The following is a 27,107-nucleotide window of genomic DNA, read 5'->3' as shown; positions in this document are numbered from 1 at the left end:
ATAACACAGACAACACTGAAATAAACGTCATTTTCTATATTTGTTTCATTATCTTCTTAAGGAAAATTATTGGAGTGTAATTGCTCGGTCAAAGGATATATGTGTTTTTTAAGGCCTTTGATTCATATTGCCAAAATACTTCCCAAGAAAGGTTGCACCATTTAGACACCTAGATAGCTATAAAACTAGGGAAAATGCTTTAGGAAAACAAAACAAAAAAAGACATAATGGATCTTTTTTTAAAACTAATTTTTAAAAATAAAATTATCAGGAATCCAAAGTATTACCTGAGGGCGAACCATTTCACCTGCTGCAATTTTCCTCTCCTCGTTGATCAAGGTAATAATTTTTTGACTCACAAGTGGTGCATTTGCACCCTTGATTTTTGCAACAATTTTGCCATTCTATAAGGGGAAGCAAAAACAGGAAGGAAACTCATTTTCAGGATGGGTCAAAAATTAACACTTCAGCTGGACTAACTCACCCCACCCTGACCCACCAATCCCTTTTTAGCTACTGTAATTAGTCATTTTAAAACAAGTATTCGTGATATAAAAGTATTTCCATTTGGTAAATCCAGCTCTTTGAGTTCTACCTCTAATTTATCTGTCCTCCTACAACCAAAGACAGACCATCGCTGCATTAAATTTTAATGGTTCTGTACAGGCCTCCCAACACCACTCCCCCTAATTATTTTTGATACTATTTCCCTTTGTCTGTCTTTCAACACATATTTACTAAACACCAGTTTACTAGCATTGTATCAGGCATGATGGTATGGAATAATAATCCTGGTACCTAGTGTAATTAAATTACCGAAAAACCAACCCCACAAACACATTTGAGATAACAACCATGACAGGTACCACCAAGAGAGGTACAGAGAGCTGGGAGCATCTATAAGAATTTGTTCTGATCAAGAACATTAGCAAAGGTACTTTGTCAATATCAGGAAATTAAAATGTGAAGGATAGGTTAAGAAATAAAAAGGAGAAGAAAGGGCATTCTAGGCAAAAGGAATAGAGCCACAAGCGTCCTACGGCTGGAAGGGAATATGGCAAATAAGGCCAGTGGAGAAAGTGAGGGGATGCCTGGTATAAGACGAAGCCCAACAGCTAGGGGGAGCCATACCGTTCAGAGCCTTCTGGGTCATGGGAGGATGCTGCTTTATCCTAAGTGCGGTGGGCAGCCTTTTGAATGTTTAAACATAGGCAGGGACCACAATTAGAACTGCTAAAGATCCGTGTAAAGATCATCTTACCTACCATATAGAGAAAGGGTTAGAGGTGCAGTAGAAGAAGCTGTTTGTATACAAATCGGAAGCTATTCTAGAGGTAAAGATGGGAGAGACGGTTGCTCAGTCTACGGCGGTGCTGTTGGAGATGGAAAGAAGGGAAAAAAGCAGACGAGTGTGAGAAAGACTTGGGTAGTGAAATTAACAGGACCAAGGTCTGGTGTGCATGGGGTGTGATGTAAGGAGAAGTCACTACAATGACTTTTCTGTTTCTGACTTGAGAAACTGAGTAAGTTGGGATGTTATTCACCAAATGAGGCAACTCTAGAAAATAACGTTTCCAATGGGGATGGGGAAGCCCAGGAGTCTGCTGTTGGACCAGTTCATTGTGAGATGCCATTGAGACACCAGAGGAGAGATCAAGGGCCCAGTTGGATACACCAGTCTGGTGCTCAAAGTATAGGATTCAGCTGAAGACATGAACTTGAGTTATTGATATATGAGGTGATGATTGAAACTATGTGTCGAAGAAGTTTTCTAAGGAGGGTATATAGCATGATAAAGTGGATATGTAATGGCTGCATGAAGAAAGGTGAACCTGCAAAGGGGAGGGGGAGTAGGATCTAGGAAGCAAAAGGAAAACCAAGTCACAAAAGCCAAAAGAAGAAAATGTTCCAAACAGGAGGGCATGGTCCCCACATTTACTGCATTTGAGAGGTACAAAACGATGAGCACCTAAAAGCATTCATTATATTTAGCAACAGGCTGGATACATTAGCAACAGCCAATTTGGTGGAATAATCAGAAAGAAGTTAGATTGAATGGGTTGAAGAATTAATGGGATGAGAAGAAATGGAGTGGAAATAAATATAGAAACTCTTCTGAGCAGTTTAGCTGTGAGGTAAAGCATAGAGGCGAATGGTAGCTGGAGAGGGACGTGGTATCAAAAAGAGGTATTATTTCTTTTCATTGGAAAGATTTAATCATATTCAAAGGCCAGTAAGAAGGCTCCAGTTGAGAAAGGTTTGAATGAAACCTGACACTCTGTTTACTATTTCCCACTAAAAGGAACCGCCAAGAGCTTTCTAATATCCACTGAAAAAGCCCTTCCTGCTGAGACGCTGGAATGAATTTGCTGTCAGCTAAGAATGCTGCCCACTGCAAACGTGGTTTTGTGGTCACAGATTGAGATTCTTTTTTTTTTAATTTTTATACAATGTTTCAAGGTTACTTTCCATTTGCAGTTATTACAAAATATTGCCTAAATTTCCCATGGAGATTCTTAAATTAGAACATGGAACAGGGAGCAACGGATGATAACAAAGTCTGAGGCGTGACTGGAGGAGGTGCGTTGGAAATTTCATTGACAGTTAGGAGGTGAAGAATCGAGAGGCCAGGATGTTGAAGCCCCAGAGTGATGGCAGCACGTGGGTTTGAAAGGAGGATTTTGGGCCACATGCCAAAGTCTTCAGGGTGGGCATGGGTCTGCTGCTCAGATCTGACTCGCTCAGCAGGTGATGGCCGCCCCAGAGCTGCAGACGGGTGGCCATCTGCTCAGCCTCTCCTCCTCAGTCCCAGGCTCCCAACTGCTGCTGCTACTAAAGCCTTCTCATTGTCCAATTAGCCCGCCGAGCCCACTTCTGCCTCGTGCAGTTACCTAAACGACATCTAGGCCAGGGCTCAGCAAAGTATGACCCAGTACAGAGAGAGTATTTCTGCAAAGCTGAAACACTTACTCTCTGGCCCGTTACAAATAAGCTGGCTGACCCCTCACATAAATCATCAAATCCTTCCTAGCCAATTCCTAGCCAACTGACAGCAAGATCTACAGTGTAATTTTTAAAATTCAATTAACCCAGTCATTCACCTCCCAGAAATAGCTGTAAGATTATTGTTTAACAAAAGCAAAAATTATATCTGACAAGTGTTTTTTTAATAATTATTTATAATATCAAAAAATGCCTTTTCAACAGCAAGAGAACAGTCCACACCCTCTCTGGGAGGTGTTTCCTTACTATCCCAATTCTTTAGCTATGTAGCAGCTATGCTCTGTATCACACAAGTTAGCACTTACCCAGATATTCTTCTTTTAGAAAACAGCACTTATAAGGTTTTTCTGATTATTAAAGTTGTGTTTATCTTGGAATATTTGGAAAATTTTGAAAAGTATAAGAAGAAGATTTAAATTACGCATCCTTTCCCCATACATAGAAAACTACTATTAACTTTTGGTGCATACACTGCCTGCCTTCTTTCTATGCATTTGTAAATACAGAGATGAAAGCAATATACATTACAAGATAGTGACCATACAAATATTTCCTCGTATTGGTATACATGAATATTTATAACCATTTCTCTTCCACTGGGTACCCAAGACATTTCCAATTTTTCACTCCTGTAAGTAATAATTCATCATACAAGTCTCTGATATTTCCCTAGGAAAGGTAAATACCATTTTATTTTTCTTTTCCCTGATCAACTAAATGCGTGGTAGTCTAATCTTCTCAATCCGTTATGAGCTCCTACAGGTCAAGTTATAAATATTTTAATTGACAAGCATATTTAAGGCAAAAAAAAGTCTACAGTTACTGTCATCAGAAAACAGTTCCAGTAGTTGTACAGTGTTACTTGCTCTTTAGCTGCAAATTGGAATCTGATAATACACTTGAGAGGATAAATATACTTACAACACTAAAGAGAAAAACAGGTTCACATTTATCTCTAAATGGCTGCAAAGTCACAATGCTGTCAGCTTCCGCCTGAAAAAGATTATTTCATATAATAATAAAGGACGCTACACTCAAGTCATTTGATGTACTATATTCAAAAAATGCAGAGATACTTTTTTCTATGTTTACTACAACATTTTATGAGTATGTTATAGCTGTTTTTAGAATCAAATTGCACATTCTGGCAGTTCAGACCCAGCATCATTTGGCTTCAACCTTACTTCTCACTGTTCATCTTTACCCAACCTGCAGCTAAACTGAGCTCCTGTGGTCTGCGTTACACCACCTGCACTTTCCCCCTTGTTACCTGCTCCTGCCCTTCCTTTTCCAACCCAGCTCGAATGTTCTCCACGAACTCTGCCTTGACCCTCCTGCCGCAAATCATCTCCCCTAGCACTTCACTACCCTTCTCTCCGGGCGCCTATAGTTCCTTTCAATATTGTACTACCGTTATAGGGACCTAGCTCATCTCTGTTTGGAGAGCTGCATGCACAGAGAGATGATGTTTTATACTCACCCTCGCATGTCACCCCCCACCTGATCAGTCAGAGGGCCATGCATAAAAAGGAGCTTCCTAAATGTTTCTTGAATAAACTGGTGGTCAGATTTCAAAGTCTTTGATTTTAAAGTTTTCTCACAAATTTCAAGTTGTCCTAAATTGATTACCAGCAACTATATATTAAGTAATAGTATGTTCCTGCATATTAACATAACATCCCTTGGGCCAGCTGTCAGGATACGTTGTGTTGTAGGGTCTTCTACATAAGAGTTGTTTTTTGGAACCTAAGGCAATTGTTTTCAAACTGGGATTTCTAGAGGTGCCTCAACCGTGGCCAAGGATGGTGAGGGCAGAGCGGAGCCAAGGTCCCTCAGCCCTGTGTCAGCCAGCCAGAGGGGCTGTGTTGTAATCTTTTTTGGCATATTGAATTCTACATCATTCTCTCTCTTTCTCTTTCTTTCTTTTCTTTCTCTCTCTTTTTAAAAAAGTAGGTTCTATTGTTGAAAGGAACTAATCTATAATATTAAAAGACAGCAGCCAAAGATTACATTTAAAAGTAGTCTAGCCATCATCATTGCAATTTTTATATTATAATAAAGTGTTAACAATTAAAGCATTTGGTAATATTCCTTAAAAACTATAATATAAAACATTCACTGAATTTTTATATGTATAGGCATAATGTTAGGAGAAGTCTTCAAGTCTTTTAAAAGGGGAACATAATAGAAAAAATTTGGTACTGACCATTCAGCTTAGGGTGATTTCAATAGGTAATGAACCTCATAGGTTTCAATTTTGGACTTATGTTTACAAGTTCAGAAAGGATCCCTTTCCCGGATAAACTGCAGGAAGAAAAGTATCCAGCAGAGGGCGCCCCTCCATTGCGCCTAGCAGAGGTTTGGAGACTTCAAATTTTTTTTTTCATTGTTGATGAGCTGATCATAGCAGAAAAATAGTATCGATCTATGTGAATGTACTACAGTTGGATATGCTCACACAGAAGAGGAACCATTCAGAGGGAATGCTCAAAATTCTTTGTTGTTAATTTCAACAGATGATAGCATTATGAATGGGACATATTTTGGAAAGAGTTTACTAGCACTTCCCAGTGGTATAGACATAGTGATGAAATGAACTGGTCTGGACATGTTTCTGTCCAATAGAACTAGAATGTGAGTCACATACATACTTTTAAATTCTCTAGTAGCCCCATTTAAAAACTAAAAAACAGGTGAAAATAATCTAATAATATACTTTACTTAATCCAGTATATCCCCAAATGATCATTTTAACATATAATCGATGTAAAAAATTAATGGGATATTTTACATTCTTTTTTCATATGAAGGCCTCAAAACCTAGTGTGTATTTTACACTTAGAGTACATCTCAATTTGTGGGCCAAATTTTAATCATAAATAATTGATCTCTAATTAGATTTCATAAAGTTTACAGTCAAAGAGGTAGATTCACATATCCAGGTTGTCCCAAATAATTTTAAAAGTTTTACAATAACCGAATGGAGTATCTGTTTTTTTATATAAATTTAATACAATTACACTAGCCACAGTTCGCGTGCTCAAAAGCCACTTATGCCTAGTGGTTATATTAGACAACAAAGCTCTAAGCAGTTGATAATTTGACATGGATAAACTGAATAATCAATACATTGGGGTCTCCTGAGACCCCAATGGCTCTCTCATGAGACCCTAATGAGTTTGGCTGTAATATTTTAATCCGTTGTCGCATGTGGGAGGCAAATGAGGGAGGGTAAAATCGCTACCATATTACAATTAATTGGGTAAATGACCAGAGTCCTACCCAGTGCTTTCCAGTAAAAGGCATTTACAGCTCTTATTCTAAACACACACCATATGGTCAAGTGAAAAGAAGTAGGGCAATAGACAGATAACCATTTTTATGTTTTTCTAACGTTCACAACCATGGTAAATAACCTCAGTATTATAGGAATGGGATAAAAATTACATTCGTTCTCAGATCCAGTAGAATTAAATATAGAGTAAAACTGCTAACTAAACACTGTCCATTTTGAAGGGTTGACAGATTGTTTGAATTAAGACGATCCTTAAAGAGACTATAAAGTAACAAGAAAATAATAGTTTAATGGAAATGAAAGCCTTACTACAGCAAAATGCAGAATTTCATCTTCGTTCAGCTCATTTTTCAATTTTCTGAATAAGGTTTGCATTGCTTTGCAAGGTCCACACCAGGCTTGGTAAACATCGATCACTAGAAGATAATAATATTTGTGAAAGAACAGAGTCAAAGAGTCTAGAGTAGCAGCTTATCCCAATCTTTGGGGCAGGGGCAGGGTAAAAACAGAGCAGCTTTTTATTCTGGTAAGTGGGGAGTGGTGCTCCATGTTGGGGTGCCTGGAGGTGCCCTGGATCCAACTCCAGATGGCGAACACCTGCGGAGCCCCAGTACCTGTTAGGCCTTTGTTCTGCAACATCTCCTCCCACAGGCTTTGATTATTGATGGCCTCCTGCAAAAAGGAAGGTGCTGTCAAAGGTCTTCAAGGGACAACGCACCAAGTAAAGACTTGTTGATGTGTCATGCCCACCTGTAACTGGATTTCTCGCTGTTTGCTTGCCATGTATCCACTATCACATGAAAGGGGGAAGAAAAAGAGAAAACACGTAAAAGGAAATTTAAATAATGTTATTTCTTTATTCATTCAAGCAGCATCTTACGCACTGCAGAAGTTTTCCTTCAGCAATACTGGATTTGCACTTTCCGCTCTTCTGGAGAGAGAGAAGCCAGGGTCTCTGAAGAACTCTTCAGGCTGGGCACTGTGCTAAATGCTTGCAGCAGCCGTAGTATCTTTCTCTCCCAATAATTCTGAAGCAAAATAAGACATAAAAGAAGCAGACTCACAAATATCGAGAACAAACTAGTGGTTACCAGAATAGGAGGTACAAACTATTGGGTGTATGACAGGCTCCAGGATGTATTGTATAATATGGGGAATATAGCCAATATTTTTTAATAACTGTAAATAGAAAGTAACCTTTTAAAATTGCATAAAAAAATAAACATTTTTTTAAAAAAGGTGTTCCGTAAGATGAGCAACCAGTTGTGTGTTTTGCAAAACTATGGCCAGCTCGGTAATGTACCCACTGTCCTTCACTTTAGATTTCCTGGGACTGAACCGGCAATAAAGCATTAGCTTCTAAAAAAAAAGGAACTGTTAGGAGTCGCAGTTTCTTAGAGTCTTGTTTGCCTGCAGTACAATGGGGTGTTCTCTCTGTGTGCACACGTGTTAGTTGTCTATGAACACGCTCGTGGATCTTTCTTGGGTCCATGCCAAGGAGATTTAATTTTTAGAACGAGGCCACTAGTGTGCTCTGGGCCAAGACATAAACTTTCCGCAGTTGTTAAATCAGTGAGGCCCAAGCGCCCTATTCACGGGTGTCAGGGTCATTTAGCTGCGGATCTGACTGCGTGTGTGACAGCGGACACTAGTGTGAAACAAAGGAATGACCACAAGCAGACTCCATCCAGCAACGGGTGTGGGCTCCTCCTGTGGTCGCTAGATTGGGGTGTTTCAAGAACACGAACTAAAGGGGGATGTAAATCACCTCCCTTACCGAGGCCTGAGTTTCAGCGGGGTGAGTTCAGCCAAGTCCAAGTCCCTGGGGCGCCCCGCAGGACCGGGGCGGGGGGGTGGGAGAGGAGATGGGGTGCCGGGCTCCCAGGCCGCCTCTGCCCCGGCTGGTCCCGCTGAAGGACCAGGCAGAGGATGGATACCAGGATGGGCCGGGAAGCGGAGGGCGTCAACGTTTCCTTCCACCCATCCGGCTGCCCGCGAGCCCTGTCCCCCGCACCCAAGGACCGCGACTCCAGCGCGCAGACCTGGGCAGCGGTTACAGAGCAGTTGGCGCCGAAGTTTGTCCCCTCCCTGCTGCCTTCTCCCGTCTGGGCGCCCCCAGCCTCTCCCCTCCGCCTCCAACGTGCGCTCGCTCGCGCAGATTGCGCAGATTCCGCCGTGTCTCTGCCACGGCTGCTCACCACGTACAGGAATGAACCTGTGTGCCTCGGATTGGAGCGGAGGGCTCTCTGAGGTCCAGGCCAGCCGGTCTCTCCAAATTCTCCTGTGCCTACCTCTGCTCTTCTTTTGAAAAAAATCATTTAGAAATCAAGTTAGACTTAAAAGAAAATTGCAAAAGTAGTACCCTGAGCTACCATACGCTCTCCCCTTAGCTTGGCATCTTTCATAATTATGGTATAATTATTGAAACCAGGAAGCTAATGTTTGATAAAGTGTTAACTACACTGTAGACCTCGTACAGATCTTTTCCGTTTTCCTAAGAATGAACGCTTCCTGGTCCGGGATTCCAGCCTGAGTCCCACATGACATTTAGTTGTCCTCTCCTTGCACTTCTCCAACCTGGGACAGTTCTTCTGGCCCATCTTTCTTCATCTTGTAAAACCTTGGTGTGTGTGCGCGTCTGTGTGTGTGTTTTCCTTCATTATGTCATTTGCAGAATTTATATCAGGAAATTTTTAAAGTAACTTTAAAAAAGCATACTCTCCTTTTCATGCCGTGTGAATTCTATCATTTACGCTTACCTTAACGTTTTTCAGCTTACTTTGTTTCCTCTTACTCTTAGGATACAAGTCTACCCAATGCATTGGGTCAGCTGACTGTTCTTCATGGTGATTTTTTTGTTTTTGTTTTTTTGGTGTTTGTGACTTTTCCTGTGAGTTAATTTTTAGCAAGGATTGCTTTTTTAAAAATTTTATTCAAGTAGATTTACAATGTTTTGTTCATTTCTGCTGTATAGCAAAGTGATTCAGTTATCATATATATATGTATTCTTTTTCATATTCTTTCTGTTTTTAATTTATTTTATTTTTTTATTTTTTATTTTTTATTTTTTTTTAATTTATTTTATTTATTTATTTTTGGTTTTTCCTGTGAGTTAATTTTTAGCAAGGATTGCTTTTTTAAAAATTTTATTCAAGTAGATTTACAATGTTTTGTTCATTTCTGCTGTATAGCAAAGTGATTCAGTTATCATATATATATGTATCTTTTTCATATTCTTTTCTGTTTTTAATTTATTTTATTTATTTATTTTTGGCAGTGTTGGGTCTTCTCTGTTCCGCGCGGGCTTTCTCTAGTGGCGAGTGGGGGCTACTCTTCGTTGCGGTGCGCAGGCTTCTCATTGCAGTGGCTTCTCTTGTTGCAGAGCACGGGCTCTAGAGCTCAGGCTCAGTAGTTGTGGCGCACGGGCTTAGTTGCTCCGCAGCATGTGGGATCTTCCCGGACCAGGGCTCGAACCCATGTCCCTGCATCGGTAGGCAGATTCTTAACCATTGTGCCACCAGAGAAGTCCCTCATATTCTTTTCCATTATGGTTTATCACAGGATATTGAATATAGTTCCCTGTGCTATACAGCAAGACCTTGTTGTTTATCCGTTCTATATATAATAATTTGCATCCAGCAGGGATTGCTTTTAGTATGAGCCCCTGTGACAGGACTGTGGAAGCATAGCTACACAATGATGTCCCATGTGCCTTTCCCTGGCCCATCAATATTTAGACCACCAGACAATATGTATGTTAATTTCTCAGCTTAGATTTCCTATTTCCCTTAGCTGAAAATCCAAATCCATATTTATGACTAGCACAATTGTGGGACTTGGATTTCTCATCAGTGACTTTTTATCCAAATAGAATTCCTATGGATGGCAAGCACCTCACTCCTGCCACTAAACCAGTTGGAGGGCAAATGTTTATAGTTCCATTTCAGAAATGGGACAGCCCGTCTTTATTTCCAGCGGTATACAAGTAGTTGGAGCGAACTGTGAATTATGGACTCTCAACCCTGTAGTATGTGGACCTACAGGGAAGTAGATATCAGAATCCCAGCCACATCTGTTAAGGCTTGTTTTCCATTCTAACACTCCAATGAAATCTTTCTGCTCCAGTCAGCTCACCCCTATGACTTCAATTTCCTCTTTTGCTTCTCTTCCTAGGTATTTCTTTCCCTTCGTTTTCAGCTAAATTAAAAGTTGCTGAAATTTAAAAATTGAGTTATTTTATTCAGTATTTTATTTAGACCTAAACTGGGCATCTTTCTGCGCCAGCTCAGTCAACCATGTTGACTGGATATTAACCTCCTGATTTTTCGTCACAGCCTCCCCTGTGATTATTGCCTTCCCTATAACCTTATGATTCTTAACTTTGCTTAAAAATCAAACTTTCCTGAAGTTTTCTGTAATTTCCTGCAGCAGATAATTTTTAGAGATGGTGCTTCTGAGGCCTCCTTAGCTACTGCCTTTCCAGTGGTCTAACTTCCTTTCCCCATTGCCCCAGGATGAGTGTTTTCTCATCACCCCTCCTCAGAGGGTAATAGACAGGGTGAGTGGCTGACTTGGCCTGGGAATTACTTTGTACCCACTTTTATGGGGGTGAACTCACTAGTAATATCTATACTTGGAGTACAAGTTGCGTGTGTAACTTCCAGTTTAATTCCCTGTTTTAAGCAAGTTTCACATGGGTCACTCAGTTCTTCTAAGGTGGCATCTTTCTCACGAACTTTTTATTTCTCTGGTTTGCTGGAGAAAGACAAATACAACTCTGATTACCAACATTCCCTGCTTGTGTCTGTCCTGGTTCTGAGCAGCCTGGGAACACACCTCCCACCATGCACTGCTCCATTCGCAGTTTGTTTTTTTTTAACGTACATAACTATTTCTTGATTTTAGGCTAACAGTCACATAATTTCTGGAGCCCATTTCACAAGCTTTAGTTTTTTTTATCCCAGTTCTTCTCATAGGTTCCCCCAGAAAGCCATCTGATAAACCTCTGGGGAACCAAAGTTTTCCTTTGGGCTCACGTTGGCAGCAACACAGGTGCCAGAACTTTCCTCTTTAGGAACCTCTTCCTCTGTGCCAACTATTGGGTTGAACCTAAGAGTCAATTTACTGACAACCTAACCCTGGTGAAATAGCAGTTATCAAAAATATATACCACTCCTATAACACCAGAAGGTGAAGTGTAGAGACAATACGTACCCTTGATATATATCCTTGATTGTAAGGTGCTGTTCAGAAATCCTCTTGCAGGTAATTCTGCTCATCTACTTGGTCCATTGTCGGAATAAGGATCCTGTCTACAAAGGTCAATTGCATCTCTTAGCCCTATAGTTGCTTCCTGTACTGCAACCCATGTGCAGCACTTGGAAACTTTTTTAATGAAATTTCTCGTATTAACCCAAAACGATGTTATTGTGCAGCACGTCCAGGAAGCGTTCAGTAGGTGCCACAACTGTTCGTGCACATGTTTCAAAGTCTTCACATAGTGATTTTACTATTTAAGGAAAAACATCACTGCTACAAAAAGAAGCTTCAGTCTATTCTCAGATGATCACAGACATTTACCAGTGTTCAGGACATGCAAGGCAATAGGTGAAATTGAGGGTTTTTGTGGGTTTTTTTTTGCGGTACGCTGGCCTCTCACTGCTGTGGCCTCTCCCGTTGCGGAGCACAGGCTCCGGACGCGCAGGCTCAGCGGCCATGGCTCATGGGCCCAGCCGCTCCGCGGCATGTGGGATCTTCCCGGACCGGGGCTCGAACCTGTGTCCCCCGCATCGGAAGCCCAAGTTTTTAAACATCATTCCTACTAATTGCAAAAAGCTTGACTGTCGAGGCTTTGAAACAGAAATTTGATGAGCTTTTGATTTGGGTCTTCCTAGTATGGACTTCAAGGACAAGTGCAGTGGGAAAATGTTATTTAAAAGAAAATATATTTATATTTGATTATAGGAGAGTGTAAGTTAGAAATGCCAAAGACCCCCCAAGAGGGTTACTCCTGAAGGATCTAGTAGTAGTTTGTTTTGCTTCTTGTCTGTATCTGACATATCTTTCAAGTTTCATTCAAAGTGCTCTTTCCTGCCCTGCCCTGCCTTTTTTTTGGTCCTTGTGCAGTGCTATCTATAGCATTCAGTTTTTTTCTTGGGTCACAGGTTTATCAGCACCTTACTGTTTTACTTGTAGGTTCTCTGGATCTCTGAATATACATGAAAACCCAGAGGAGAGGAACTGGGTAGCTGAATTGCCGAATTATCTTCACTTTACTCTCTTCCTCTTGCGGTTCTCTCTGGCACCTGGCCTCACCACTTGCACATAAACACTCAAAACTTAGCTGGCAAATTAGTGCATTTGGAAATAGCAGATATTCTTGACACACTTATAAACTCCTTAGTGAGGATACACAGAACTCCTATTTTTAAATGCAGGTGATCTGGTAGAGGTAATTAGGCTATAAAGAAAAGAAATAGTTTAGGGATTTACTTTCAGTTCATTACTTGAGCTAGAGATAGAAGCAAACTAGTCTATCTAGGAGAAATATATGCACATTTTTGTTAATTTTCCCTATCTCCTTTAGATAAAAAATTCCAGATTTTGATACCAACTTAAATGTCATCTGAATAATAATATTCTCTTTTCCCACTAAATACAAAATTAAGGCTCTGAGAATAATGAAAATGTAAGACATAGAAAGAAATATCATTTAGTTTCTTCTCTGCTCTCAGTCTCTGGCACCGTGTCTTAGCATGCCAGAGGAAAGTTGCTATGATAGAGGTCTGCATAGGATAATAGGGGAATTAGTTAATGAGAAGGTTCATAACTCAGTCTGGAAACAAGGAAGGGACATCATGGGATCTGGTCCATGAGCCTTTGCAAAAGAAATATAAAATAATTAATTACTCCCTCTGCTCTCCATAAAGGACTGGAGGCAGAAGGTAAGGTAGAGTTGAGCGTGGACCATAGAAGTGAGGCCATTGGGATGAAGAGAGGACGAGGGAGGAACGTGAATTCAAGGTGGAGAAAACAGGCTGTGCCGCGTCACAGAGATGAAAGAGTTGGACACATAGAACTGTGAATGTGACGATCTGCCTGAAATCAAGGATCCACGTGGGGTCATGATGAGCCTGGAAAGGGCAACTGTGACTGGAGCACGGAAGGTCCCATAAGCGAGATAGTACATGTGGGCTCCATGTGAAAACAGTGTCAAGCTTCTCAAAGTTTAAAGTGGGAGGATTTACAATCCATGGTTGACATAAAAAGTTTTCAATAGTAGGAAAACCACTGCGACATCAGCCTGGCAGTTGAAGCAAGTGTGGTTGGGAGGGGGGCCAGGAGGTAATAGACAGAGGACTGTTGGAGCAACCCAGGAGAGGAGGGCTAAAGACCTCAGTGAAGGAGGCAGAGACCAGAAGTGCAGTGTGAAAGAGACAGACTCGCATAGTTATGAATGGGACTCAGGGATGCTTCGTAGGGAGCAGGTAGGAGAAATTATAGAAATCTCCTGAGTTTCAAGTTTGGGTGAGTGAATGATGTTTTTCACATGAATGAGGGATGTGAAAGGAGGGACCTGGAGGGAAAATCGTGAGTTCAGCTTTTAGGATGGCGGGATGGAAAGAGAAGACTCATTGCCTCTGTTGACGGTCAGTCAGGAGCAGCGTGGTGATCCACGGGATTGGTGAATCCCCAGAAAACAAGTCATCGGCCTTGTGCACAATAGCGTGAGGTTTGAATGATAGCACAGTCAGGATTACCCTGGCTCTGTGTGGTCGGTAATTTGTGACTAAATAAAGCTTATTACATTAAGCCTTTTTCTAGCTAATTTGTCCTCCTCCCTCTGCCCAACACACACACTTTTCTATGAAATCCCCATAAAACAGTATTAGATATGGTAGTCTTTGTGACCATAAGCAAGTTTCTTAACCTCTCTGTAGTCTTTACTGGAGCTAATAACAGAAGCTATTTAATGACTGCTGTGTGGATTCAATGATTTACAAGATGTAAAATGCTTAGAGCAGTCTCCAGCTTATGGTGAACGTTCAGTACCCGTTATCTTTTGTCACGCAAAGATATAACTCTAAAATATTTTGATTAGCAAACCTGTGTGGAAGGCCAATCTACCTAAAACTTGCAAAAGTAGCTTTTCACAAAAATTCCTATCTCTGTTAAGAATTGAATGGAGATGGTGGAGAAGGAATGCAGGGGAGATAGGAGGGGGCATGGGCAAGGGAAAAGAATTACATGACTGAAATGTTTTCAGATGATCAATGCTGATATCCTTTTACACGGATGATTCAGTGATCAATAAAAGAAGGAAACAAAATTTTATTATGGCATCTATATGTAGGTCATCTTAGCACCATGATATCATCTGAGACAAATTGCTCAGCCCACAGAATAAGAAAGAAGGTCATGCATAGCTATGACATGTTGTCATATATTAAATTCCTGTGATTCTGGCCAAGATGGCATAATAGAGACCAGATTTAACGTACTACCTGGAACAATAAAAAAAACTGAAAAAATATGTGTAACAATGGTTTTTAAGACATTGGATGGGCATCAGGTAAAGAAGGGCAGTGATCAGTGAGAGATGGGAAATAAAAGAGATGAACCCTATGACGGCTTCAGTTTACTGCCTTGTCAGTTTCTAGCTTGCCACACAGGGAGGGAGAACCCAGGTGGAACCAGGCAGAATTCCTGGGTTGAGGAGGCTGAGCTGAGAATCCAGGCAGCTAGAATTTTCAGAGCAGAGTAACAGAAAGGAGAGAGCAAAGCAGAGAGAGAACTCCAGGCATTTATATAACCACCCCCTCCTGCGTATTCAGCTGAATACTGATCTGTCTAGGGAAGGAAGAATATAAGAGGATTAGTGGGAATTGTGCCCATTGCTCATGTAGGGTTGGAAATAGTACATGTTCCCACCAGACAGATTGAAGAATTTAATAATTTATGAGACATTAGGTATAGTACTCAAGAAGATCTTGCCTGAATAGTGTGAAATAAATAGCCCTAGATGGAATACTGCTCTGGACCTGCCAACAGATCTTAAAAATAACACCTTAAAGGATCAAACTGCAACCCAGAAGAAAGCTCAAGAATATTTATAAAAATACAGAAATATCCAACATCCAACCAGGTAAAATTACAATGAATGCTAGTAGAGGGCAGGAAATAATGAAATTTACAGTGGACATAAATAAAAAAAAGAACAGAGAGAATCGACAAAACTGAAAGTTGATTCTTAGAAAAGATAACAAAAATTGACTTACCTTTAGCTAGGCTGACAAAGAAAATAAGAGAGAAAATACAAATACACGAAATCAGATATGAAAGTGGGGAAATTACTACCAAGCTTACAGAAATAAAAAAGGATTTTAAGAGAATACTATGAACAATTGTTCACTAATAAATTGGATAACTTAGAAGAAATGTATAAATTCCCACCAACATACAAATTACATAAAATGATTCAAGGTGAAAGGGACAATCTCAACAGATCTATAAGTAAAGAAATGAAATCAGTAATCAAAAACATTGTAAGAAAGAAGAAACCAGGATCAGATGACTTCAAAAATGAATTCCAGCAAACATTTAGAGAAGACTTAATGCCAATCCTTCTCACACTCTTCCAGAAGATAGAGGAGGACTATTTCCAAACTCATTTTATGAGGACAGAATTATCCTGAAACCAAAGCTCTAAGTGAGAAGATAATGGGAGAAAAGAACTGTCAACCTAGAATTCTATACCCAGCAAAAGTGTATTTGTAAAAAAAGATGAAATAACAACTAATAAGAAGATGCCAATGTGTGTATTAGAACTCCCTTGCTGTGTTCCTCAACCATCACTGTCATGCTAATTCTTTTCAATTTTTAAAAATTTTTTCATATGATTATGTTTGCTTTTACTGATCCTGATCTCCAGGTTCTTTACTATGTTTTATACAATTCAATTCTCTTTTATGAGGTTTTTCAATAGAACCTTCATTTCTGAAATGTTTCTGTTGCTTATTCCTTGAAATGTGCCAGCTTATATTTTATCATCTTTGTTTTCTTTTTTAAATCACATCTTGCTACCAAGTTTGATCTCTGCTTTTTGCTTCTGTTTTAGGAGCAATGACCTCATTAAGGAATATTTTTGAAAGCCAGGGTTTGTCACCATTTTTCTCCATGATTCTCTACCCTGCTGTCCGCCCAGAGAAGCCGACTTGTATGAACCTCCTCAATAGTCTCCCTTGCCCTCTGGCTTCTGGGGAATTCAGCCAACAGAGAACATCACCAAAACATTGGAGGGATAGAGAACAATAAGATGGTGGTATTTATTCCACTGGTTTCTTTTCTGCAACTTTGCCTTGAGATGATGGATTTGTCAGCCTAAGGTCATAGCTTCTTTCAAAGCAGCTCACTCCATGTTACTCCTATTTCCAGCTTTTGGTCACCACTCTCCCTGTTTACCATTTCGGGCATAGGGATAGTGGCAGCGCTTCGGTTACTAGCCCTGGAATACCATTGTTTCTGGTTTCCCTGCATTGTATCCACTTCTTTATAACTAGTTCTCATCATTGAGTTATCGTTGAATTATCCTGATTTGTGTGGAACATCATTTCCTCGTGGGACATTGACTGGATCAGCTCAGAGGAGTTGATCCAGCTGATAGCCCCTTTCTAAGACTGAAGCACTGAAGATTCTGGGTTTAGTATTAGTAAAGTAGATAGAGAGTTTATCTTTGTTGTAGTTCCTTATAAATGGAGGGCTTAATAGTAACTTTTTATGCACAGAGTTTTATTGAAGATTTATATGCTATCCAGGGGCAAAATAACTGATTGAGAGGAAAAGAAAATTATCAGTAAATCAATTAATCAGAAGATCTGTCCTTGATCTGGTTAATCTCTGAAATCTAGAGTACTCTCCATCTCAATAATTTTCACTCTGAAATATCAATGTTTATCGTCATCCAGATTGAGAGACACTTGCACAAACCTCCATCTGACCAGATTTATGAGGTCACTGGTTTACTATCTGTTGTGTGAGCAGCTTTCACCCTAGGCAGAGGGCTCATGAACAGATGATTACTACTTGAGGACAGAATTCACAATTCCAGATTTCACAATATCCAGCCCCTAGTATCTGATTCCACCCTTTTCTAGCTTCAGGAGTGGTTTGATTTGTAGGGTAGGATTAAATATATACAATCAGATAAGACCCATTCATTGCTTTCAAGTACCTCATGGTCTGAAGTGTGGGGAGTATAAGAGATAATTACATACAGACAGATAATTATAAGGCAGTTTGACAAGGGCAATAATAGATGGTCTGTACAAATACATTCATCAGGTATCTGATAGTAATACCTGATATGTTGTTTTTCTGTATTATCTTGATAGTTACATTTCATTACATTTCATCAAGATACTTCACTAAACAAAGAGTAGTCTTATCCCTAAGAGAAAAACCTTTTGAGAGAGAATATTGTCATTGCTTGAATGGTCTTCAGGAACAATGGATTTCAGGTTATCTTGATATTACATCCTTATCATTAAAAAAAATTTGTATACATCCCCATAAAGTAATATTCATAGTTTATACCCATGCATTGCTATAGTTCCTTTATGAATATCAGCACAACATACTATATTTTAATAGAAAATAAATAGAAATAAATTTCTACTACTATTTCTGCATTCCACGAAATTATTATTGTTCCCACTCACACTCTGAAGACTACTGCTCAAAAGCAAATGCATTTTAAAAAAGAAGGATTGTCGGGCTTCCCTGGTGGCGCACTGGTTGAGAATCTGCCTGCTGACGCAAGGGACATGCATTTGAGCCCTGGTCCGGGAAGATCCCACATGCCACAGAGCAGTGAAGCCCGTGCACCACAACTACTGAGCCTGCACTCTAGAGCCCGTGAGCCACAACTACTGAGCCGTGTGCCACAACTGCTGAAGCCCGCGTACCTAGAGCCCGAGCTCCGCAACGAGAGAAGCCCGCACACCGCAACGAAGAGTAGCCCCCGCTTGCCACAACTAGAGAAAGCCCACGCGCAGCAACGAAGACCCAACCCAGCCAAAAAAGAAAAGTGAGCCATGGCCGCTGAGCCTGCGCGTCCGGAGCCTGTTGCTCTGCAACGGGAGAGGCCACAGCAGCGGGAGGCCCGCGTACCGCAAAAAAAAAAAAGAAAAAAAAGATTGTCGCCATATAACAGGTTTATGATGTTGACCTTACAGTATGGTGAACTTTAGATACTTCATCATTTCTCCCTGGTGCAGGGGGTACCATTTTTCCTCCTTTTCAAGTAATCTATTTGACTTTCTGCCTGATAGACCCAGTAGAAAATCATGTGGAAACGGAAACTCAAAAGCCAATTTCAAGGGCTTCCCTGGTGGTGCAGTGGTTGAGTTTTCTTACATCAGTCTTCTCACTTCCTGTTATAACTTCATAGTCACCTTTAGCTGTGCTGAGGCCTCAAAGCATAATTTTAAGGAAGTTGGGTTTAGTACACCTAAAGATGAAAGAGACCAACATGCCTTCAACAGTTGCGGGCAAATTCAGCCCCAAATCGTATTACGGTTCAGCTACAGGAATTCAAAAGGACCAAAACTCTGTCAACTGTAAAGCAAACTCATTATGGACTACATATAGGTAACAACTTGATAAAATTTTCATTTGCTTTGGAAAGAATGAATATCATCTCCACCTATGCCATCTGCTAGATGATCACCCAAAAGTGCTTGTAGCCACAGAGATATAAAACAACAGAATCTAAACATACTAGAGCCATATGCTTAATTATTTCAAGAAAAACGCTCAATATAAGATGGGATTTCCAAGTCTTACTGTCAAAAGCAAATTTGTACCGATTCAACTTCAGCTGGAAAATTTCTCATGGAACCAATTTTTCAACCCATTTTAAACATCTCGCCTTAAATCAAATTATTTCAAAAATACGAAATCTGGGTTGTAGGCCTGGATTTTGACATATTGTCTGGCAGGTCTCATTTTTCAGATAAAATGTGTTTCCTGGAATCTTTGGGATAAAGTATGTTCCCATAGAAACCATGCTATATCTAGAGGCTGCTTCTCTGACGAAGGACTAACTGGGACACAAGATAGATGGGACCAACAGTGGGGCCTGAAAATAAAAGTCGGCTATAATTCAGAGCTACAGCCAGCACACAAACTGATAGCATTCACACTGACAACATAAGGAATTCAAAGTACTAAGATGTGTGTATATTATGTCTAAAACACGTCTAGAAGAATGCTTGTATTTAATTTTTTTTTCTCACTACACTCAGAATTCAGCTCTTTTCATTCAGGAGTACCAAGATTTTTAAGAAAATAACAAAACCTTAGTTTGAGAGCTTAGACATTACCCAGTTCAGTACAGTACAACCTTTTTTTCTTCTTAGAGAAAATATGATTTATTGCAGTATAGTTGATTTACAACGTTGTGTTAGTTTCAGATATACAGCACAGTGAGTCAGTTACACATGTACATATAACTATTCTTTTTCAGATTCTTTTCCCAAATAGGTTAATACAGAATACTGAGTAGAGTTCCCTGTGCTATACAGCTGGTCATTGTTGATTATTTTATATGTAATAGTGTGTAGATGTTAATCCTAAACTCCTAATTTATCCCTTCCCTCTATATTTCCCCTTTGGTAGCCATAAGTTAGTTTCTAAGTCTGTGAGTCTGTTTCTGTTTTGTAAATAAGTTCATTTGTATCTTTTTTTAGATTCCACATGTAAGTGATATCATATGATATTTGTCTTTCTCTGTACGGCTTATTCACTTAGTATGATAATCTCTAGGTCCTTCCATGTTGCTGCAAATGGTATTATTTCATTCTTTTTTATGGCTGAGTAACAGTCCATTGTTATGTGTACCGCATCTTCTTTATCCATTCATCTGTTGATGGACATTTAGGTTGAGGTTGCTTCCATGTCTTGGCTATTGTAAATAGTGCTGCAGTGAACATTGGGGTGCATGTATTTTTTCAAATTATGGTTTTCTTTGGATATGTGCCCAGGAGTGGGATTGCTGAATCATATGGTAGCTCTATTTTTAGTGTTTTGAGGAACCTCCATACTGTTCTCCACAGTGGCTGTACCAATTTACATTCCCACCAACAGTGCATGAGGGTTCCTTTTCTCCATACCCTCTCCAGCATTTATTGTTTGTAGACTTTTTGATGATGGCCATTCTGACCACTGTGAGGTGATACCTCATTGTAGTTTTGATTTGCATTTCTCTAATAACAAGTGATGTTGAGCAACTTTTCATGTGCCACTTGGCCATCTGTATGTCTTCTTTATGACCCTCTAATTTAACAGAGGAAACCACCACAATTCAGAGGTTTAGAAAATTACCACAAGGTCACAGGCCTATTTAGAAAGCAGATAAGGATGCAAAATACATACCCCATTCCAAGCCTTCATGTCCACTGCATGATGCACACATGGTAAACTTGAGATTGTCTCTGGCAGACACATTAACAGTCAACAGCTTAATTTTCCATCTACTTCTCTGTGATACCTGGAATCTTATTTTTGGAATGGACCTTAATCTTTAAATAGAAGTATATTTTAAAATCCTAGAAAATTAAAATTCTTCTTTAAATATAGTTTGCCCCACAGACAAACCACTAAAGTAAGACATTATCATTGGTGATAAGCCTAAGTGGGTTTTCAGAAGGAAAAGTTCATCTGTCCTCTGCAGGAGAAGGTCCAAAGCAGATGCTGCTGGAGATGTCACCGTCTTGCCCCATCTTCCCCCTTCATGGGAGCTGCCCTTTGAGATGGCCATTTGGTGGGCAGTCTCTGCTCCTGAAAGAATGGGGTGTCTTTCTAGAGTTGTTAAATTGCTACTGTGAAATGTCCTTAGGAAAGTGGTAATAAAATCTGCAACTGCTAATTCTCAAAGCTGTTTACACTCCTAAGTCATTAGCCAAGACACTGAAATGCCAGGCTTGGTGCCCTGTCTGATCCAAAACACACAAAGGCTCAGCTGACCTAGATATTCAAGGCAGCACCTGGGCCTTGGACCTCTCCTCACTCTAGGACCTGCATTCTAGTTCCTCTCTTCAGTTCTCTCCCTTTGTGATTACGTCTAGCTCCCTTGGTCTCTCTCAGATACAATGTAACTTTCTTTCATGGAGACAGTGAGATTTGAAATGAGAGGAGTCCAGACAGCCCCTTCCAGCCCTCCCCTTTTTTCCCAGATGGGAGACGGAGGCCCCGGAGGCCATTCTGTCCCTCCCCCTCCTCCCCCTGAGGAAGGTGACCCAGGGCAGCATCTCTGGGCATCTTTAGACGCCACACAAACTGAAGCATATCAAACAAGCATGTTGTAGGAAACCTGTTTTTTCTACATTAAATATTTTCTGGCATTTATTTTCTAGTATAGGTATGGTCTCAAATAATGAAACCAGAGTTGGCACCCAAAAGCCTTGGATGGTTGAGAGCCCTGGATATTGGTCTTTAAACATGTATAAATGTGTATGTTGTCCTGACACAATGTTCCCTACATCTGATAAAAGGTTAACCGATTTTAAGTAAAACAAGAGAGATTAAGATTAGACATTAAGGAAAAAACTCTAATAAAGGCAGAGAGGGATTTATGCTGGTCTATGAAGCCCTCTGTTGACCTCAGCTCACACTATGCTATGCTCCGTCTCTCTGGTTTCTTTTTGCTCCTCGAGCCCACCCAAATACATTGTGTATTTTGCATCTGTGGGTCTCTCTGCCCGGAGTGCTTTTCTCACTTCCACATGTCAGGCTGCCTCTTGTCATTCTGTTCTCAGCGTTGGTGTTACCACCTCTGAGAAGCCCTCTCTGACTGCCACAGTGTTAGGCAACTGCTCAGGGACCACCACATTGCCCTGGTTGAAGTCTTTGCGTATGATTTTCCATGAGGTGTTTTAATTTCTTAATTGTTCATTATGGGTCTATCGCGTGCCTTCTGTTCCGCTGAGATATACCCCCTCTAACATATATAAGGATATGCTGTGTACTTAGCTTTTGGACCTTAGATCAAACAGAGAACACTGCCTTTTATTTCAAAGTCTCAGTCAGTTGCTTGGGCATGTAAACAAGGTTTGAGAATTAGCAGTTACCGATTTATTTACCACTTCCCTAAGATGGATTTCACTGACCCTAACTGCACTGTCATTGTCACTTCCCAGTGCCCAGGTCAGTGTGCAGCGCATACTTGTTGAATGAATTCAATGTTTGTTGAATGAATGTATAAATGTACATGATTTTCTGAAAGTGGCTGTGGAATAATCCTTCTTTTGGAGATAACAACTTAATCATTTTAACTTCATTCTTATGTTTTCAGGGACTAGGGTTGAATGTAAGAGCTGGAATTGACCTAAAAGAGGGTCTAACAAACCCAAGTGCTAAATTTTACAGAAGAAACTGAGGCCAAAGAGGCAGCCTGAGTAGAGGCCACACAGATGCCCTGCATCTGTGACTCCCGGCCCACCCTCCTTCCTTGACCTGCCCTGTTGCCCGAAGTGACCGTTTCCCAGGCCACTACATCTGGAAGCTTTACCATATTCCAAAGAGTCTTGTCTCTTTTTTAGATGATTGAGTCTCATAACACTTGGAAGCATCCCAGAGCATGGAGACATTCAATCAAGTATGAGGAAACATTTTGTTCAACATAAACTTTGCCTCTAATCTTCTTTTTAGCTTCAGATCTTTACATGCTTTGTATGAATCTTCTCACTTACCTCAGGGAGTGATCTGATTTCCCAGTCAAGCTCTTTACCTCTTTGGAGGTTACCGTACAATGTGGTTTAATTTTTTTTTCTCTTCTGTATTCTACTCCTTTATGAAAGGAAGACAATACTTCCTCAGAACAAAGGAAAGGGAGTAGTGGTTTTACTAACACATGCTACGCGCTAGACGGAAGAATGAGCTGTAGTTCAGATCAATAGATTAAACTCAACTGCTTTCTGAAATAAAAGAATTATCTTAGTATTTTGATACCCAGAGGGACTTCAATCAAGATATGATTAACAAAGGATCTGATTGATGTGTCAAGAAGGACTTGGCCAGAATTCACCAAAGGAACCTTCTTCAGGGTATAGTAATATCCACAAGCTGTACTAGGATATAAACAGGTGTCTGTCACTATAGTGCTTTAAGATTAAACATCCTAAGCAATGTTTCTCAACTGTGATTGCGCTTAGGAATCACTTGGCGATCTGGTCCACATGCACATTCTGATTCATTAGGTCTGGGGTAGGACCTGAGAGTCTGACTTTCTCACGGGTACCCAGGTGTTTCACAAGCTGCTGGTCCCATGGACCATGCACCATGGACCACCCTCGGTGTTGCAAGACTCTACACTACGCTGTCCAATATGGTAGCCATTCTCCACATTGTGGCCATTTCAATTAACTTAAGTTAAAACAGTTCACTTCCTCAGTCACATTTCAAGAGCCCGGAAGTTCTACTGAACAGATTTACTAAGGAAAACACAACGTATTAAATAATTCCGAGTCGCCACGATCTCGCCGCCTCTCTTTCCTAGCTGTAGGCTGCCAGCTTTTATTGGGAGAATAACAAGTATTGGTTGGATAAGCAGGTGTGTTTGAAGCTGGGGGAGACGGGGCAGAAGAGAACCAGGGAGAAGAGTTGTTGAGGCATCCAAAGAATAAAGGTATTTCAAGGAGGGTGAGGTCAACAGGCTCAAATTTTGCCAAGAGGACAAATAAGCGAAGGTTTGAAAAGTGCCCATCGACTGTGGCAGCATGGGGAGAGGAAGAGGCAGTAGTTGATGGGATATAGGATTAAACTAGGGTTGTTAACGATGGAAGCTTTTTGCTTATTTCCATGGTAAAATTTTTAAATGCTGGTCTTGGACCACAAAGGAGAGACTGGCCATGGGGATATACTGGTTTTGAATTTTCAAGTCAAAATGGGCCCTACGGTAACCTAGTTCATGCTTTGACTATTCAGAGAACTCAAATAAATACCATTAGCCATCAGAGATTTCAGAGTCTCCAGTTCCGAGGAGCACATCTCAAGCCTTCAAAGAAACCTCAGATTTCCTTCCGGCTAAGCAGAAAAAAATAATAACTTTGTCTTTATTACACCAGTGATTACAGAACTCTTCGCTTTCTTGGTGGGCTCCAGTTAGGATGAAGAGCAATTTCACCGATCACCTCTTACTCAAAATCTCACCAGACCCTTAAAAATAAACTCTCTTTTCAAGGAAAGGCCAAGCCCTAAGGGATGTTGTCAATCAAAATCTGACACCTTGTTCAGAGTGTGAAGATCAGTTTTAATTCGGTGCTCAGCCCAACCTCCTTTTCAGAAATTACATTCATTTCCCTATTATTAGTAAATTTTAAAAAAAGAATACAAAAGCTGATAGAACTTGGTGGTGGGCGCAGCTGATGACATTTTCCTGCTACTACAACAGGAAAGCCCTTTCAAGGAGAATGGCATGCGTTACACTTGAGGATGGACAGGGTTGACTCTCCAGGGGTATTGTTGAGCCTCTGACACTCTCAGAATATTGCCTTCCTGATTGCTCCAAATTGCTAACAGACCATTGTGTCATTGTGTTACCTGGTGGCACAGGAAGGCTGACCTGGTACTTGAATTGGACTCCTGGGACCTGTGGGACACGGGAGTTTGGACTCAGGTGGGCACCATATCATTTTGGGCAAGACAGAATCTTTGAATCCCTTTATTTTTAAAATAGGCAGCATATGGACTGGGCCCATTTGACTGATAGCTTCTGTGAGGGCAAAGTGCAGATCTGAATCCTGGGGTCTCGGGCCCACTCTTCACTCACTCGCCTTTCCCCGATTCCCCTTCTGGGAGCAGGAACCCCCCGGGCTTTGGGGGAGGGAGGGTTTCTGGGGCCCCTGAGTTGGAGCGGGTCACACTGCATAATCTTCATGACCATGTAGCTTATGTTGAAAATTAAAGTTTTTGGCTTTTCTTGGGATTTCCCTGGCGGTCCAGTGGTTAGGACTCCGGGCTTTCATTGCTGATGGCCCGGGTTCGATCCCTGGTCGGGAAATTAAGATCCCACAAGCCACATGGCACAGCCAAAAAATAAATAAAGTTTTTGGCTTTTCTTTAAAAAAAAAATCAATAAATAAAATAGGCAGCATATAATTTTTTCCCTGTCTTAAGAAGCTGTTTTTAAAGGAACGAAATGCAAAACTGACAGATACATCCAAAGCATCTTGATTTCATGAGATAGCTCTGCAGTGCTGACCTAGCTGATGCTGCAGCCGTTCTCTAAGATTATGGCTGGGATTTTTCTTTTCAGGAATTTTTAAAAATCTGAGTTTCTGATGATTAACTAGTGGATTTCAGTCATGTGGACATTGGCTCAGTGGGGACTTAGTGTTGTCATGATTAATTAATTTTGGCTTAATGATGGGCCCTGGGGAGAAAGATGGGACCGAGGAAATGGACTCCACCCAAGGGGCTTGCCCCTGAGGGCAGGTGGGCAGTCCAGTGACCCATCCAGAGGAAGTGACGGACTCTGGCAGGTTCAGCCTGGTGTGAAGGACGAAGAGGCGGGAGGAAATCCAGGCGGTGGATGTAACCCAAATCCGGGAAGATAGAGGCAATGAACCTGGTGGTGTTCTTATTCTCACATGGGCCCAGTGAAAGGACAGTCAGGGGGTAAGGCAGAGTTTTCAGCTTTCACCTACATCAGAGTTAACTGGGCAGCTTATTAACACAGCACTTCCTGACAACCTGTGGATGGGGCCAGGCGTCCACACTTTCAACAAGCCGCCAGGTCGTCCTGATTTATCCCGATGCTGTCCTTCAGAGGACCACTTCCAAGAAGGGTGAGAGTGGGCCTCATCCTTCCAGGTGTCAGGGGAGCACATGAAAGGGCTGGAGTTTACGTTGGGGCCATATCCCTAGAAGGAAGCTGAAGTTCTAGAGAAGAAACTGAGACAGAGTCACAGCTTTATGGAGCAAAGCAACAGACAGGTAGGTAGAAAATAACTAACTTGGTGGCCAGGCTCACTGCATACATATCGGCCAAACATCCTGCCCCATTTCCTGTCCTGATTATGGTCTGAGAGCTGTGACCTTAGAGGCAGGGCTTACAGGCAGATCAAAGTCTGGGATGTGGGGATACATCACATCTAAATTAGCCTCACTGTGTGTTTCTAGCTAAGTGATTTCTGCTTTGAAGTAACAATACCAATACAAGTGTCTTGAATAAGATGAGAAATTTCTTCTCTCACGTTACAAGAGATCCAGGGTGGGTTTCTCTTGAGCACCCAGAGCTGGCAGAACTCTGCGCTGGTTTCCCCGTGAGTCTCATGGCTTTCTTCTCAAGGCTACAGAATGGCAGCTGTTGTTGCAGTTTTCAGGTCCTCACACAACCTTGTGGAGAGGAAGAAAAAAGAACTGTATTCCCTTAGTCACTCATTATCAGGAAAGAAAACATTTCTGGAAGCCCTCCAGCAGACCTATCTTTACACCTTTTTGGCCAGAAAGGGTTGTTTGTTGACCCCTCCACCCATCTTAACACCCCCATGGTTCATATCCGGTGGCCGGAAAAAGGGCTCCCTTCCCTGTCCCCCAGTACTGAAAGTATTGTGGTGCAGTGTACCGGGAGGGAGCAGGGAGATCTCCTCAGGAGGCAATCAGTGGTGTCTTCATCACTCCTCTCAGGAACATGACTGAAGGATTCTGAATGCTGGGAAAAGGTCCCTGTACAGTTTACTGCATGAACTCCTTATGGTCTGTCTGTCATCAAATGATGGCAGCAAGGTTCACGTTAAGGAACTAAGCTTTT

At 41.1% G+C, this 27,107-nt stretch overlaps 2 protein-coding genes across 2 annotated transcripts in view; one reads left to right on the top strand and one right to left on the bottom strand.

Annotated features, from left to right (window-relative positions):
* NME8 (NME/NM23 family member 8) overlaps positions 1-8,137 on the bottom strand; it is a 31,103-nt gene extending 22,966 nt beyond the window's left edge. The window contains exons 1-6 of the mRNA XM_024742242.1: positions 8,076-8,137; positions 7,049-7,088; positions 6,913-6,970; positions 6,608-6,714; positions 3,925-3,996; positions 288-404 (exon numbers count right to left, since the gene is read on the bottom strand). Of these exons, the coding sequence (XP_024598010.1) occupies positions 288-404; positions 3,925-3,996; positions 6,608-6,714; positions 6,913-6,970; positions 7,049-7,081 (387 nt within the window). The 5' untranslated portion in view covers positions 7,082-7,088; positions 8,076-8,137. The remainder of the gene's footprint in view (positions 1-287; positions 405-3,924; positions 3,997-6,607; positions 6,715-6,912; positions 6,971-7,048; positions 7,089-8,075) is intronic.
* Positions 1-27,107, top strand: part of PNPLA8 (patatin like domain 8, phospholipase A2) — a 130,268-nt gene that overhangs the window by 34,364 nt on the left and 68,797 nt on the right. The window lies entirely within an intron of this gene.

This window comes from Neophocaena asiaeorientalis, unplaced genomic scaffold (genome assembly GCF_003031525.2).
Source record: "Neophocaena asiaeorientalis asiaeorientalis breed wild unplaced genomic scaffold, Neophocaena_asiaeorientalis_V1.1 scaffold373, whole genome shotgun sequence".
Classification (NCBI taxonomy): domain Eukaryota; kingdom Metazoa; phylum Chordata; class Mammalia; order Artiodactyla; family Phocoenidae; genus Neophocaena; species Neophocaena asiaeorientalis.
This window is presented reverse-complemented; position numbering and strand designations above follow the sequence as displayed.